Genomic DNA, 15,311 nt, shown 5'->3' on the forward strand with positions numbered 1-15,311 from the left:
GGCTGTTATAGCAGCAGTGTTCCAACATCTAGTAGAAAGCCTTCCCAGAAGAGTGGAGGCTGTTATAGCAGCAGTGTTCCAACATCTAGTGGAAAGCCTTCCCAGAAGAATGGAGGCTGTTATAGCAGCAGTGTTCCAACATCTAGTAGAAAGCCTTCCCAGAAGAGTGGAGGCTGTTGTAGCAGCAGTGTTCCAACATCTAGTGGAAAGCCTTCCCAGAAGAATGGAGGCTGTTATAGCAGCAATGTTCCAACATCTAGTGGAAAGCCTTCACCGAAGAATGGAGGCTGTTATAGCAGCAATGTTCCAACATCTAGTAGAAAGCCTTCCCAGAAGAATGGAGGCTGTTATGGCAGCAATGTTCCAACATCTAGTAGAAAGCCTTCCCAGAAGAATGGAGGCTGTTACAGCAGCAAAGGGGGGACCATCTTCATATTACTTCCCATCATTTTAGAATGAGATGCTCGACGAGCAGGTGTCCACATACTTCTGGTCATGTAGTGAACATACAGTAAGTGTACATAGAGGTGGCGTTGCAAGCATCAAAGCGAAGGTTGCGTGCGACGTCATTGACTGTGTCAGATTTTGACTGGGACAGATTAACATATAATGTGGTTAGCTTATACTTAAAATACCTATCCAGGCAATGTAAGATCTTGCATGGGTCAGCAACGCCTGGGAAGAGGACACACCCAATAGCATTCGTGCTTGCCAGATTCTACCATTCACGCCCACGGTGTGCGACACGAGAGCACTGCAGCGCGGTCCGGCGTGAACGTGCAGCTCAGAACATTGCCCCGATCATAGCTCAGTGTCAATCACTGAGGTATACAGTGACTTCAGAATGCATTCACACCACTTTTGTTGTGTTACAGCCTGAAAACGGATTCATTTGGGATGTGGTGACACTGGCCTACACATAGTACCCCATAATGTCAAAGTGGAATTATGTTTCTTGATTATTATTATTATTTTTTACAAATTAATAAAAAATGAAAAGCTGCAATGTCTCAGGGAGGTTTTCCAATGCCTCACAAAGAAGGGCACTGATTGGTAAACAGGGTAAAAAAAAATTGACATTATTTTGAGCAAGTTATTCATTACACTATGGCTTGTGTATCAATACACCCAGTAAATACAAAGATACAAGGGTATTTCCTAACTCAGTTGCCATAGAGGGATTTCACCATGAGGCCAATGGTGACTTTAAAACAGTTATAGACTTTAATGGCTGTGATAGGAGAAAACTGAGGACAACAACATTGTAGTTACTCCACAATACTAACTTAAATGACAGAGTGAAAAGAAAGAAGCCTGTACAAAAATAAATATTCCAAAACATGCATCATTTTGGCAATAAAGTAACATTTTTAAATAATGACAAAGACAATGAAATTAACTTTATATCCTGAATACAAAGCTTTATGTTTGGGGCAAATCCAACACACACATCACTGAGTAGCAGTCTTCATATTTTCAAGCATGGTGGTGATTGCATCAGGTTATGGGTATGCTTGTCATTGGCAAGGACAAGGGATTTTGGGGGGATAAAATGCAACGGAGTAGAACTAAGCACAGGCAAAGTAAGTCCTAGAGGAAAATCTGGTTCAGTCTTCTTTCCAACAGACACTAGAAGACAAATTCTCCTTTCAGCAGGACAATAACCTAAAACAGGCCAAATCTACACTGAAGTTGCTAACCAAGACGACATTGAATGTTCCTGAGTGACCGAGGTACAGCTTGACTTGGCTGTCTAACAACGATCAACAACCAACTTCAGAGCTTGAAGAATTAAAAAAGAATAATGTGCAAATAGTGTACAATCCAGGCGTGCAAAGCTCTTAAAGACTTACCCAGAAAGACTCACAGCTGTAATCGCTGCCAAAGGTGTGACTCAGGGGTGTGAATAATTATGTAAATGTGATATTTCTGTATGTAATTTTCAATACATTTGATCAAAATTATAAAACATGTTTTCACTTTGTGTGTAGATGGGTGTGAGAGAAAAATCTATTTAATCCATTTTGAATTCAGACTGTAACACAACAACATGTGAACGTCATGGAAACCATGTGTTTAATGTTTTTGATACTATCCCACCTATTCCACGCCAGCCATTACCACGAGCCCGTCCTCCCAAATGAAGGTGCCACGAACCTCCAGTGCTGAACCACAACAGTATGTTACACACGTGTACGTGTGTATGGCTATACCTGCCGTGTCCGATAGGCGGTGCTTTAGGGTTATTATGGTAATAGGAGCGGGGCTGGAGGGAGATGAGTAGTGACGTCAGCACCCAGGTTGCCAGTACAGTGAAACAAACATGGCGACAGAATGGAGCGGGCAGCAAGGCTACGTTCTGACTCTAATCGTTTTCTTTTGGAGTGCAGTGGGGGGACGCACTGAGACAGCCACTTCGAGTGTCCGCAGTAGCGGGAGCCAGGTGCTCGGTATGCGGCTGGAGAGGAGCGACAAACCAGCCTCGACCACTGACGATGGGGTCATCCAAATAACGGAGGAGAGCACAGTGCAGCTCCGGTTCTACGGAGTGCAGCTCAACTCGGGCACCTGGGCTCAGATACGCTTCACAGAACGAGGGGATGGGAGCGAGGATGGGGGAAACAATAACATTATTGACGACACACCTAACAGCACTTGTGTTGATTTCACAAAAGACTTCAGCATCGCAAACTACATGAACATCAGTAGCCGTGGGACCACGGGGGTACTCAGCATAAACATTAAACCGCTTCGTAAGAGCGAGCCGCACAAGGAGTATGGGCTGTGCATCAGGAGTTTGGCTGACGGTAGGTGGGCTCTGCTCGGGGATAGCGACGGGAGACTGCGGGTGGTGGAGGGGGAAAAAACTCTCCTCCCCCTCTGGTTCCAGATCATCCTCATCTGCTGTCTGTTGGTGCTGTCTGGCATGTTCAGCGGGCTGAACCTGGGGCTCATGGCTCTGGACCCCATGGAGCTACGTATAGTCCAGAGCTGTGGCTCAGAGAAGGAGAAGAAATACGCCCGCAAAATTGAGCCCATCCGCAGCAAGGGGAACTACCTTCTCTGTTCTCTGTTGCTTGGTAATGTCTTGGTCAATACCACACTCACCATCCTCCTGGATGACCTGATAGGCTCTGGGCTGGGCGCCGTGGTCGCCTCCACAGTGGGTATTGTGATTTTTGGTGAGATAGTCCCCCAGGCGCTGTGTTCTCGCCACGGGCTGGCGGTGGGCGCCAACACCATCCAGGTGACCAAGTTCTTCATGTTGCTCACCTTCCCCCTCTCCTTCCCCGTCAGCAAGCTCCTAGACGTGCTCCTAGGCCAGGAGATCGGCACTGTGTATAACCGCGAGAAGCTGGTGGAGATGCTCAGGGTGACGGAACCGTACAACGACCTGGTCAAAGAGGAGCTCAACATGATCCAAGGAGCGCTGGAACTCCGGAATAAGACGGTGGAGAGCGTGATGACTCCTCTGGCCCACTGCTTCATGATCCAGAACGACGCGGTCCTCGACTTCAACACCATGTCAGAGATCATGGAGAGCGGCTACACACGTATCCCCGTGTTCGACGACGAGCGCTCCAATATCGTGGACATCCTTTACGTGAAGGACCTGGCGTTCGTGGACCCTGACGACTGCACCACCCTGAAGACCATCACCAAGTTCTACAACCATCCGGTCCACTTTGTGTTCCACGACACACGGCTGGACTCCATGCTGGAGGAGTTCAAGAAAGGTGTGTATATCTGGAGGGTCGGGGGAAGCATGTGTCATACATCATATTTACATACATGGTTGATGTATGGAAAACTATTTATAATGCATCCGTCACTCCCCATAATCAATACACTCATATACACACACACACACTGACACAGAGACAGATGTGCCCCTGGCTGTATTGATGAGTGGAATATCTCAACCCAGTTGTCATGGCAGGGAACAACTGTGACACATCACAATCTAGGGGTCATCAACTCTGTCTCTGGATAGCTACAGGGAATAGGTTTTTGTTCTAGACCTGCACTATTCCCACCTGGTTGATTAGTTGAATCAGCTGTGTTAATGCTGGCCTGGAACAGAAGTCTATACCTATAACTCTCCAGGAACTTTGCCATAGTTAGTTTTGGTCCATTCTGTTGTCATTTCAGTTCTGTTGTCATTTAGGAAAGTAGGGCCACACGGGGGGAGAGCATTGGGCTAGGGCTGCTATCGTAACTCACTCTTAGGGCTGCTATCGTAACTCACTCTTAGGGCTGCTATCGTCACTCACTCTTAGGGCTGCTATCGTCACTCACTCTTAGGGCTGCTATCGTCACTCACTCTTAGGGCTGCTATCGTCACTCACTCTTAGGGCTGCTATCGTAACTCACTCTTAGGGCTGCTGTCGTAACTCACTCTTAGGGCTGCTATCGTAACTCACTCTTAGGGCTGCTATCGTCACTCACTCTTAGGGCTGCTATCGTAACTCACTCTTAGGGCTGCTATCGTCACTCACTCTTAGGGCTGCTATCGTCACTCACTCTTAGGGCTGCTATCGTCACTCACTCTTAGGGCTGCTATCGTAACTCACTCTTAGGGCTGCTATCGTCACTCACTCTTAGGGCTGCTATCGGCATTCACTCTTAGGGCTGCTATCGGCACTCACTCTTAGGGCTGCTATCGGCACTCACTCTTAGGGCTGCTATCGTCACTCACTCTTAGGGCTGCTATCGTCACTCACTCTTAGGGCTGCTATCGTCACTCACTCTTAGGGCTGCTATCGTAACTCACTCTTAGGGCTGCTATCGTCACTCACTCTTAGGGCTGCTATCGTCACTCACTCTTAGGGCTGCTATCGTCACTCACTCTTAGGGCTGCTATCGTCACTCACTCTTAGGGCTGCTATCGTCACTCACTCTTAGGGCTGCTATCGGCACTCACTCTTAGGGCTGCTATCGGCACTCACTCTTAGGGCTGCTATCGGCACTCACTCTTAGGGCTGCTATCGGCACTCACTCTTAGGGCTGCTATCGGCACTCACTCTTAGGGCTGCTATCGGCACTCACTCTTAGGGCTGCTATCGGCACTCACTCTTAGGGCTGCTATCGTAACTCACTCTTGGGGCTGCTATCGTCACTCACTCTTGGGGCTGCTATCGTCACTCACTCTTGGGGCTGCTATCGTAACTCACTCTTGGGGCTGCTATCGTCACTCACTCTTGGGGCTGCTATCGTCACTCACTCTTGGTGCTGCTATCGTCACTCACTCTTGGGGCTGCTATCGTCACTCACTCTTGGGGCTGCTATCGTCACTCACTCTTGGGGCTGCTATCGTCACTCACTCTTGGGGCTGCTATCGTCACTCACTCTTGGGGCTGCTATCGGCACTCACTCTTGGGGCTGCTATCGGCACTCACTCTTAGGGCTGCTATCGGCACTCACTCTTAGGGCTGCTATCGGCACTCACTCTTAGGGCTGCTATCGGCACTCACTCTTAGGGCTGCTATCGGCACTCACTCTTAGGGCTGCTATCGGCACTCACTCTTAGGGCTGCTATCGGCACTCACTCTTAGGGCTGCTATCGTCACTCACTCTTGGGGCTGCTATCGGCACTCACTCTTGGGGCTGCTATCGTCACTCACTCTTGGTGCTGCTATCGGCACTCACTCTTGGGGCTGCTATCGGCACTCACTCTTGGGGCTGCTATCGTCACTCACTCTTGGGGCTGCTATCGTCACTCACTCTTGGGGCTGCTATCGTCACTCACTCTTGGGGCTGCTATCGTCACTCACTCTTGGGGCTGCTATCGTCACTCACTCTTGGGGCTGCTATCGTCACTCACTCTTGGGGCTGCTATCGTCACTCACTCTTGGGGCTGCTATCGTCACTCACTCTTGGGGCTGCTATCGTCTCTGTCTGAGGGCTGCTATCGTCTCTCACTCTTAGTCCTGCTATCGTCTCTCAGTCTTAGGGCTATCCAGGGGCTAGGCTAGCTAGGCTGTTGTAACCCCTCACTCAAATGTTGTAACATGTTATCAACATCAAGTCATTTGATGTTGCATGTTTATAACACAACCTAGGTGGCTAACTATATGCCTTGCCAGTTAGCTGACCCAAACTACAGTCTGTATCATTGAGAGTGTGTGAAGAATAACAGATGTCACCAGCTGTCATAACTGTTTATATATATATATATATATATAGCCTAGGCCTTATTGTAAAGAGGGTCACCCACTCTCTGGGTGACCAGTGGGTTGACTGGATCAGTTGGGAACAGCTGAACTGTCAGTCTGGAGTTGGGGTCTCAGCTGTCGAGCAAGCTGCTGCTGCCAAAGTGCCTGTGGTGCTAACAGTAAAGTGCCCCACCTGGTCCTGCAGACCCACAGGATATGCAGACTTTTGTTCCATCCCAACATTAACACATGAGTAAGGTTGGGGACAAGGTACGGGTGAGGGTTAAGGGTTAATTGTTGAAGTAACCTTGTGTCTGCGGTTAGACAGCATGGTGACCTAGTGGAGGGATAGTGACAGGACAGTGCTGATCTTCACACCACAGACAGTCAGAGATCAAAGATGGACGACACTGACTGAGCCTTACAACTACGCATTCAGATCATCGCTGTGACTATAATCACCGTGTGACCTCACTCTTCTGACCCACTGGTGTGTCTCTACTCTTCTTTATTGGCTGGAGGGTGACAGCAGTGTGTGAGATGTCAGCTGTGTTGTCAGTGGAAAGGTATACAGTATATGTGTGTGTGTGTTAGGTTGACTGACTCAGCCAATCAATTCCCACTGTGTGTTCGCTGTCCCTTTACGTGCAGGCTGAAAATACAATAGGGTCTTTCACACTCAATATTATACGTGTGACAGAGCTTGTAAAATACACAGAACAGTGTGTTTCCAACACCTGAGAGGATAAGAGCGGAGAGGAGGATAAAGAGGAGGATAAGAACAGAGGAGGATAAGAACAGAGGAGGATAAGAACAGAGGAGGATAAGAGCGGAGAGAGGAGGATAAGAGCGGGGAAAGGAGGATAAGTGGAGGATAAGAGCGGAGAATGGAGGATAAGAGCGGAGAGGAGGATAAGAGCAGAGAGTAGGATAAGAGAAGGATAAGAGCGGAGAGGAGGATAAGAGAAGGATAAGAGCGGAGAGAGGAGGATGAGAGCGGAGAGAGGAGGATGAGAGTGGAGAGGAGGATAAGAGAAGGATAAGAGCAGAGAGGAGGATAAGAGCGGAGAGGAGGATAAGAGCGGAGAGGAGGATAAGAGCAGGAGAGGAGGATAAGAGCAGAGAGGAGGATAAGAGCAGAGAGGAGGATAAGAGCGGAGGGGAGGATAAGAGCAGGATAAGAGCGGAGAGGAGGATAAGAGCAGAGAGAGGAGGATGAGAGCGGAGAGGAGGATAAGAGCGGAGAGGAGAAATAGTAAACCAGGAGATGGATTACCCCCTTCTGTCTCTCTCTATCCCCATCCCCCTTTCTTGTATGGACAGAGCTTAAAGAGAGGAGGACTGGGGGAAGAACCAGAGATCAGAACAGACTGGGGGGGGGGGGGGGGAAGTGATGTTATGTGACTTACTATATACAGTACACTTAAGTAGACTACCTCCAGTACCCTAACACCCAGGAACAGTCTCCTCTCAATATTCAGATATTTCACAACACCATCGACTCCAGCTGATTGACCCACTGACTGACTGATGAACTGGCCACAGTACTGACTGACTGATTGACCCCAGTACTGACTGACTGATTGACCCCAGTACTGACTGACTGATTGTCCCCAGTACTGACTGACTGATGAACTGGCCCCAGTACTGACTGACTGATTGACCCCAGTACTGACTGACTGACTGACCCCAGTACTGACTGACTGACTGACCCCAGTACTGACTGACTGACCCCAGTACTGACTGACTGACCCCAGTACTGACTGACCCCAGTACTGACTGACTGACTGACCCCAGTTCTGACTGACTGACTGACCCCAGTTCTGACTGACTGACTGACCCCAGTTCTGACTGACTGACTGACCCCAGTACTGACAGACTGACAGACCCCAGTACTGACAGACTGACAGACCCCAGTACTGACAGACTGACAGACCCCAGTACTGACTGACTGACTGACCCCAGTACTGACTGACTGACCCCAATACTGACTGACTGACCCCAGTACTGACTGACTGACTGACAATTGGCAATTGGTTAACACTACTCCTGGAGAACAACCCTCATGTTGGGTTTGTTTCCAACCCTGTTCTAACACATCTGATTTTACGAAGCAGCTTCTGACTGACTGACCCCAGTACTGACTGACTGACTGACCCCAGTACTGACCGACTGACTGACCCAAGTACTGACTGACTGACCCCAGTACTGACTAACTGACCCCAGTACTAACTGACTGACTGACTGACCCAAGTACTGACTGACTGACTGACCCCAATACTGACTGACTGACCCCAGTACTGACTGAATAACTGACTCCAGTACTGACTGACTGACCCCAGTACTGACTAACTGACCCCAGTACTGACTGACTGACTGACCCCAGTACTGACTGACCCCAGTACTGACTGAATAACTGACCCCAGTACTGACTGGCTGACCCCAGTACTGACTGGCTGACCCCAGTACTGACTGAATAACTGACCCCAGTACTGACTGAATAACTGACCCCAGTACTGACTGAATTACTGACCCCAGTACTGACTGACTGACCCCAGTACTGACTAACTGACCCCAGTACTAACTGACTAACTGACCCCAGTACTGACTGACCCCAGTACTGACTGACTGACTGACCCCAGTACTGACTGACCCCAGTACTGACTGACTGACCCCAGTACTGACTGACTGATTGACTGCAGTACTGACTGACTGACCCCAGTACTGACTGACTGACCCCAGTACTGACTGACTGACTCCAGTACTGACTGACATATTACACCAGTACTGACTAACTGACTGATTTACCCCAGTACTGACTGACTGATTTACCCCAGTACTGACTGACTGGCTGACTCCAGTACTGACTGACTGGCTGACTCCAGTACTGACTGACTGACCCCAGTACTGACTGACAATTGGCAATTGGTTAACACTACTCCTGGAGAACAACCCATCATGTTTATTTTGTTTCCAACCCTGTTCTAACACATCTGATTTTACGAAGCAGCTTCTGACTGACTGACCCCAGTACTGACTGACTGACTGACCCCAGTACTGACTGACTGACTGACCCCAGTACTGACTGACTGATTGACCCCAGTACTGACTGACCCCAGTACTGACTGACTGACTGACCCCAGTACTGACTGACTGACTGACCCAAGTACTGACTGACTGACTGACTGACTCCAGTAGTGACTGACTCCAGTAGTGACTGACTGACTGACCCCAGTAGTGACTGACTGACTGACCCCAGTACTGACTGACTGACTGACCCCAGTACTGACTGACTGACTGACCCCAGTACTGACTGACTGACTGACCCCAGTACTGACTGACTGACTGACCCCAGTACTGACTGACTGACTGACCCCAGTACTGACTGACTGACTGACCCCAGTACTGACTGACCCCAGTACTGACTGACTGACTGACCCCAGTACTGACTGACTGACTGACCCAAGTACTGACTGACTGACTGACTGACTCCAGTAGTGACTGACTCCAGTAGTGACTGACTGACTGACCCCAGTACTGACTGACTGACTGACCCCAGTACTGACTGACTGACTGACTGACCCCAGTACTGACTGACTGACTGACTGACCCCAGTACTGACTGACTGACTGACCCCAGTACTGACTGACTGACTGACCCAAGTACTGACTGACTGACTGTCTGACCCCAGTACTGACTGACTGATCCCAGTACTGACTGACTGACTGGCCCCAGTACTGACTGACTGACTGACTGACCCAAGTACTGACTGACTGACTGACTGACCCCAGTAGTGACTGACTGACTGACTGACCCCAGTACTGACTGACTGACTGACCCAAGTACTGACTGACTGACTGTCTGACCCCAGTACTGACTGACTGATCCCAGTACTGACTGACTGACTGGCCCCAGTACTGACTGACTGACTGACCCAAGTACTGACTGACTGACTGACTGACTCCAGTAGTGACTGACTGACTGACTCCAGTAATGACTGACTGACCCCAGTACTGACTGACTGACCACAGTACTGGCTGAATAACTGACCCCAGTACTGACTGAATAACTGACCCCAGTACTGACTGACTAACTGACCCCAGTACTGACTGACTGTCTGACCCCAGTACTGACTGACTGACTGACCCCAGTACTGACTGACCCCAGTACTGACTGACTGACTGACCCCAGTTCTGACTGACTGACTGACCCCAGTTCTGACTGACTGACTGACCCCAGTACTGACTGACTGACCCCAGTACTGACTGACTGACTGACCCCAATACTGACTGACTGACCCCAGTACTGACTGACTGACTGAACTGACCCCAGTACTGACTGACTGACTGACAATTGGCAATTGGTTAACACTACTCCTGGAGAACAACCCTCATGTTGGGTTTGTTTCCAACCCTGTTCTAACACATCTGATTTTACGAAGCAGCTTCTGACTGACTGACCCCAGTACTGACTGACTGACTGACTGAATGACCCCAGTACTGACTGACTGACTGACTGACCCAAGTACTGACTGACTGACTGACTGACCCCAGTAGTGACTGACTGACTGACTCCAGTAATGACTGACTGACTCCAGTAATGACTGACTGACTCCAGTAATGACTGACTGACCCCAGTACTGACTGACTGACCCCAGTACTGACTGACTAACTGACCCCAGTACTGACTGACTGACTGACCCCAGTACTGACTGATTGATCCCAGTACTGACTGACTGACCCCAGTACTGACTAACTGACCCCAGTACTAACTGACTAACTGACCCCAGTACTGACTGAATAACTGACCCCAGTACTGACTGAATAACTGACCCCAGTACTGACTGACTGACCCCAGTACTGACTGACTGACCCCAGTACTGACTAACTGACCCCAGTACTGACTAACTGACCCCAGTACTAACTGACTAACTGACCCCAGTACTGACTGACTGACTGACTGACCCCAGTACTGACTGATTGATCCCAGTACTGACTGACTGACCCCAGTACTGACTAACTGACCCCAGTACTAACTGACTAACTGACCCCAGTACTGACTGACTGACTGACCCCAGTACTGACTGACTGACCCCAGTACTGACTAACTGACCCCAGTACTAACTGACTAACTGACCCCAGTACTGACTGACTGACTGACCCCAGTACTGACTGACTGACTCCAGTACTGACTGACTGGCTGACCCCCGTACTGACTGACTGGCTGACTCCAGTACTGACTGACTGGCTGACTCCAGTACTGACTGACTGGCTGACTCCAGGACTGACTGACTGGCTGACTCCAGTACTGACTGACTGGCTGACTCCAGTACTGACTGACTGGCTGACTCCAGTACTGACTGACTGGCTGACTCCAGTACTGACTGACTGACTGATTTACCCCAGTACTGACTGACTGGCTGACTCCAGTACTGACTGACTGGCTGACTCCAGTACTGACTGACTGGCTGACTCCAGTACTGACTGACTGGCTGACTCCAGTACTGACTGACTGGCTGACTCCAGTACTGACTGACTGGCTGACTCCAGTACTGACTGACTGGCTGACCCCCGTACTGACTGACTGGCTGACCCCCGTACTGACTGACTGGCTGACCCCCGTACTGACTGACTGGCTGACCCCCGTACTGACTGACTGGTTAACTGACCCCCGTACTGACGGACTGACTGGTTAACTGACCCCCGTACTGATGGACTGACTGATGAACTGACCCCAGTAATGACTGACTGACTGACCCCTGTACTGACTGACTGATGAACTGACCCCAGTACTGACTGACTGATTGACCCCTGTACTGACTGACTGATGAACTGACCCCAGTACTGACTGACTTACTGACTGACTGACCCCAGTACTGACTGACTGATGAACTGACCCCAGTACTGACTGACTGACCCCAGTAATGACTGACTGACCCCAGTACTGACTGACTGACCCCAGTACTGACTGACTGATTGACCCCAGTACTGACTGACTGACCCCAGTACTGACTGACTGACCCCAGTACTGACTGACTGACCCCAGTACTGACTGATTGACCCCAGTACTGACTGACTGACTGACCCCAGTACTGACTGACTGACCCCAGTACTGACTGACTGACCCCAGTACTGACTGACTGATTAACTGACCCCAGTACTGACTGACTGATTGACAATTGTCAATTGGTTAACACTACTCCTGGAGAACAACCCTCCTGTAGGATTTGTTTCCAACCCTGTTCTAACACATCTGATTTTACGAAACAGCTTCTGACTGACTGACTGACTGATTAACCCCAGTACTGACTGACCCTAGTACTGACTGACTGATTAACCCCAGTACTGACTGACCCTAGTACTGACTGACTGATTAACCCCAGTACTGACTGACCCTAGTACTGACTGACTGATCTTGGTCTCGTCACAGTCTCACTGGGAAACACTGGGTCTGGTTATTTTCTGCTTCTTTGTGTTGTTGGTTCTGGCCTTGACTCTCTCTGGTGTTCACCCTTCCAGGTAAATCTCACCTGGCCATTGTTCAGAAAGTGAACAGCGAGGGTGAGGGGGATCCCTTCTACGAGGTGCTGGGATTGGTCACCTTGGAGGATGTCATCGAGGAGATCATCAAATCAGAGATACTGGACGAGTCCGACCTTTATAGTGAGTCGACATCAACTAACCCTGATTTAAACTACAGATTGACAATGGATCAGTCCAGAGTCAATTTACTTCTTCTGTAGTGAACTGGAGTGTAATGAGTTAAATTATGAATGGCAATTGGTTAACACTACTCCTGGAGAACAACCCTCCTGTAGGATTTGTTTCCAACCCTGTTCTAACACATCTGATTTCAGGAAGCAGCTTCTCCACAGGACCTTGTCTAACTGAATCGTGTGTTCAAGTGTAGGGCTGGAGCAAAACCCTACCTATCAGCTCTTCAGGAGAAGTTGTGTTGTATTGAAACAGAGGCAGCGTTGCAGTTTCCCAACACACATGGCCTTCAGAATGCCAACCCCTCCACCAATTTCATACTGTCATCTCTCCTCTATCACTGTGTCCCATCTCATTTCAGAATTGTCAACAGAAAAATACATAAAGAGAACGAAGCTCCCATCCTCCTAAAAAATGTTTTTTTGTAGATAGTGAATTCACTCGTGGTAAACATGGCTGTTGTCATTTTCCCTCTATCCTCTCTTCTTATTTTCTCTCTCCACTCTCTTTCTCTCTACTCTCTCTCTACTCTCTCTACCTTCTCTCTCTACTCTCTCTCTCTCTACTCTCTCTACGCTACTCTCTCTCTACTCTTTCTCTCTACCCTTTCTGTCTACTCTCTCTACACTACTTTCTCTATACTCTATACTCTCTACTTTCTCTCTTTCTTTCTCTACTCTTTTTCTCTCTACTCTTTTTCTCTCTACTCTCTCTCGCTACTCTTTCTCTCGCTCTACTCTTTCTCTCTCGCTACTCTCTCTCTCGCTACTCTCTCTCTCGCTACTCTTTCTTTCTCTCTACTCTACTTGTTCTCTCTCTACTTGTTCTCTACTCTTTCTCTACTCTTTCTCTCTACTCTGTACTCTTTCTCTCGCTCTACTCTTTCTCTTGCTCTACTCTTTTTCTCTCTACTTTCTCTCTACTTTCTCTCTACTCTTTCTCTCTCTACATTCTCTCTACTCTCTACTCTTTCTCTTTCTTTCTCTCCTCTCTCTACTCTTTCTCTCTCTACTCTCTCTACTCTTTCTCTCTCTACTCTCTCTACTCTTTCTCTCTCTCTACTCTTTCTCTCTCTCTACTCGTTCTCTCTCTACTCGTTCTCTCTCTCTACTCGTTCTCTCTCTACTCGTTCTCTCTCTACTCGTTCTCTCTCTACTCGTTCTCTTCTCTCTCTCTACTCGTTCTCTTCTCTCTCTACTCGTTCTCTTCTCTCTCTCTACTCGTTCTCTTCTCTCTCTCTACTCGTTCTCTTCTCTCTCTCTACTCGTTCTCTTCTCTCTCTCTCTACTCGTTCTCTTCTCTCTCTACTCGTTCTCTTCTCTCTCTCTACTCGTTCTCTTCTCTCTCTCTACTCGTTCTCTTCTCTCTCTCTACTCGTTCTCTTCTCTCTCTCTACTCGTTCTCTTCTCTCTCTCTACTCGTTCTCTTCTCTCTCTCTACTCGTTCTCTCTACTCTACTCTTTCTTTCTTTCTCCTCTTTCTCTCCTTTCTCTCTCTACTCATTCTTTCTCTACTCTTTCTTTCTCTACTCTTTCTTTATCTACTCTTTCTTTATCTACTCTTTCTCTCTCTCTACTCTTTCTCTCTCTCTACTCTCTACTCTTTCTTTCTTTCTTTCTCTCCTTTCTTTCTCTTCTCTCTACTCTTTCTTTCTCTACTCTTTCTCTCTCTCTACTCTTTCTCTCTCTCTACTCTTTCTCTCTCTCTACTCTTTGTCTCCTTTCTTTCTCTTCTCTCTCCACTCTTTCTTTCTCTACTCTTTCTCTCTACTCTCTCTCTCACTCTACTCTTTCCCTCTCTCTACTCTTTCCCTCTCTCTACTCTTTCCCTCTCTCTACTCTTTCCCTCTCTCTACTCTTTCCCTCTCTCTACTCTTTCCCTCTCTCTACTCTTTCTCTCTCTCTACTCTTTCTCTCTCTCTACTCTTTCTTTCTTTCTCTCTCTACTTTCTTTCTCTACTCTTTCTCTCTCTCTCTCTACTCTTTCCCTCTCTCTACTCTTTCCCTCTCTCTACTCTTTCCCTCTCTCTACTCTTTCTTTCTTTCTCTCTCTACTTTCTTTCTCTACTCTCTCTCTACTCTTTCTCTCTCTCTACTCTTTCTCTCTCTCTACTCTTTCCCTCTCTCTACTCTTTCCCTCTCTCTACTCTTTCTCTCTCTACTCTTTCTTTCTTTCTTTCTCTCTCTACTTTCTTTCTCTACTCTCTCTCTACTCTTTCTCTCTCTCTACTCTTTCTCTCTCTCTACTCTTTCTTTCTTTCTCTCTCTACTTTCTTTCTCTACTCTCTCTCTACTCTTTCTCTCTCTACTCTTTCTCTCTCTCTCTACTCTTTCCCTCTCTCTACTCTTTCCCTCTCTCTACTCTTTCCCTCTCTCTACTCTTTCTTTCTCTCTCTACTTTCTTTCTCTACTCTCTCTCTACTCTTTCTCTCTCTACTCTTTCT

General features: G+C 48.4%; 1 protein-coding gene across 1 annotated transcript in view; it reads left to right on the forward strand.

Moving 5' to 3' along the window:
• Positions 1 to 2,289: 2,289 nt before the first annotated feature.
• LOC135518203 (metal transporter CNNM4) overlaps positions 2,290 to 15,311 on the forward strand; it is a 41,373-nt gene continuing 28,351 nt past the window's right edge. Inside the window, exons 1-2 of the mRNA XM_064943185.1 lie at positions 2,290 to 3,737; positions 12,674 to 12,817. Coding sequence (XP_064799257.1) covers positions 2,324 to 3,737; positions 12,674 to 12,817 — 1,558 coding nt within the window. The 5' untranslated portion in view covers positions 2,290 to 2,323. The remainder of the gene's footprint in view (positions 3,738 to 12,673; positions 12,818 to 15,311) is intronic.

The sequence above is a fragment of the Oncorhynchus masou genome, chromosome 28 (genome assembly GCF_036934945.1).
Source record: "Oncorhynchus masou masou isolate Uvic2021 chromosome 28, UVic_Omas_1.1, whole genome shotgun sequence".
Taxonomy (NCBI): domain Eukaryota; kingdom Metazoa; phylum Chordata; class Actinopteri; order Salmoniformes; family Salmonidae; genus Oncorhynchus; species Oncorhynchus masou.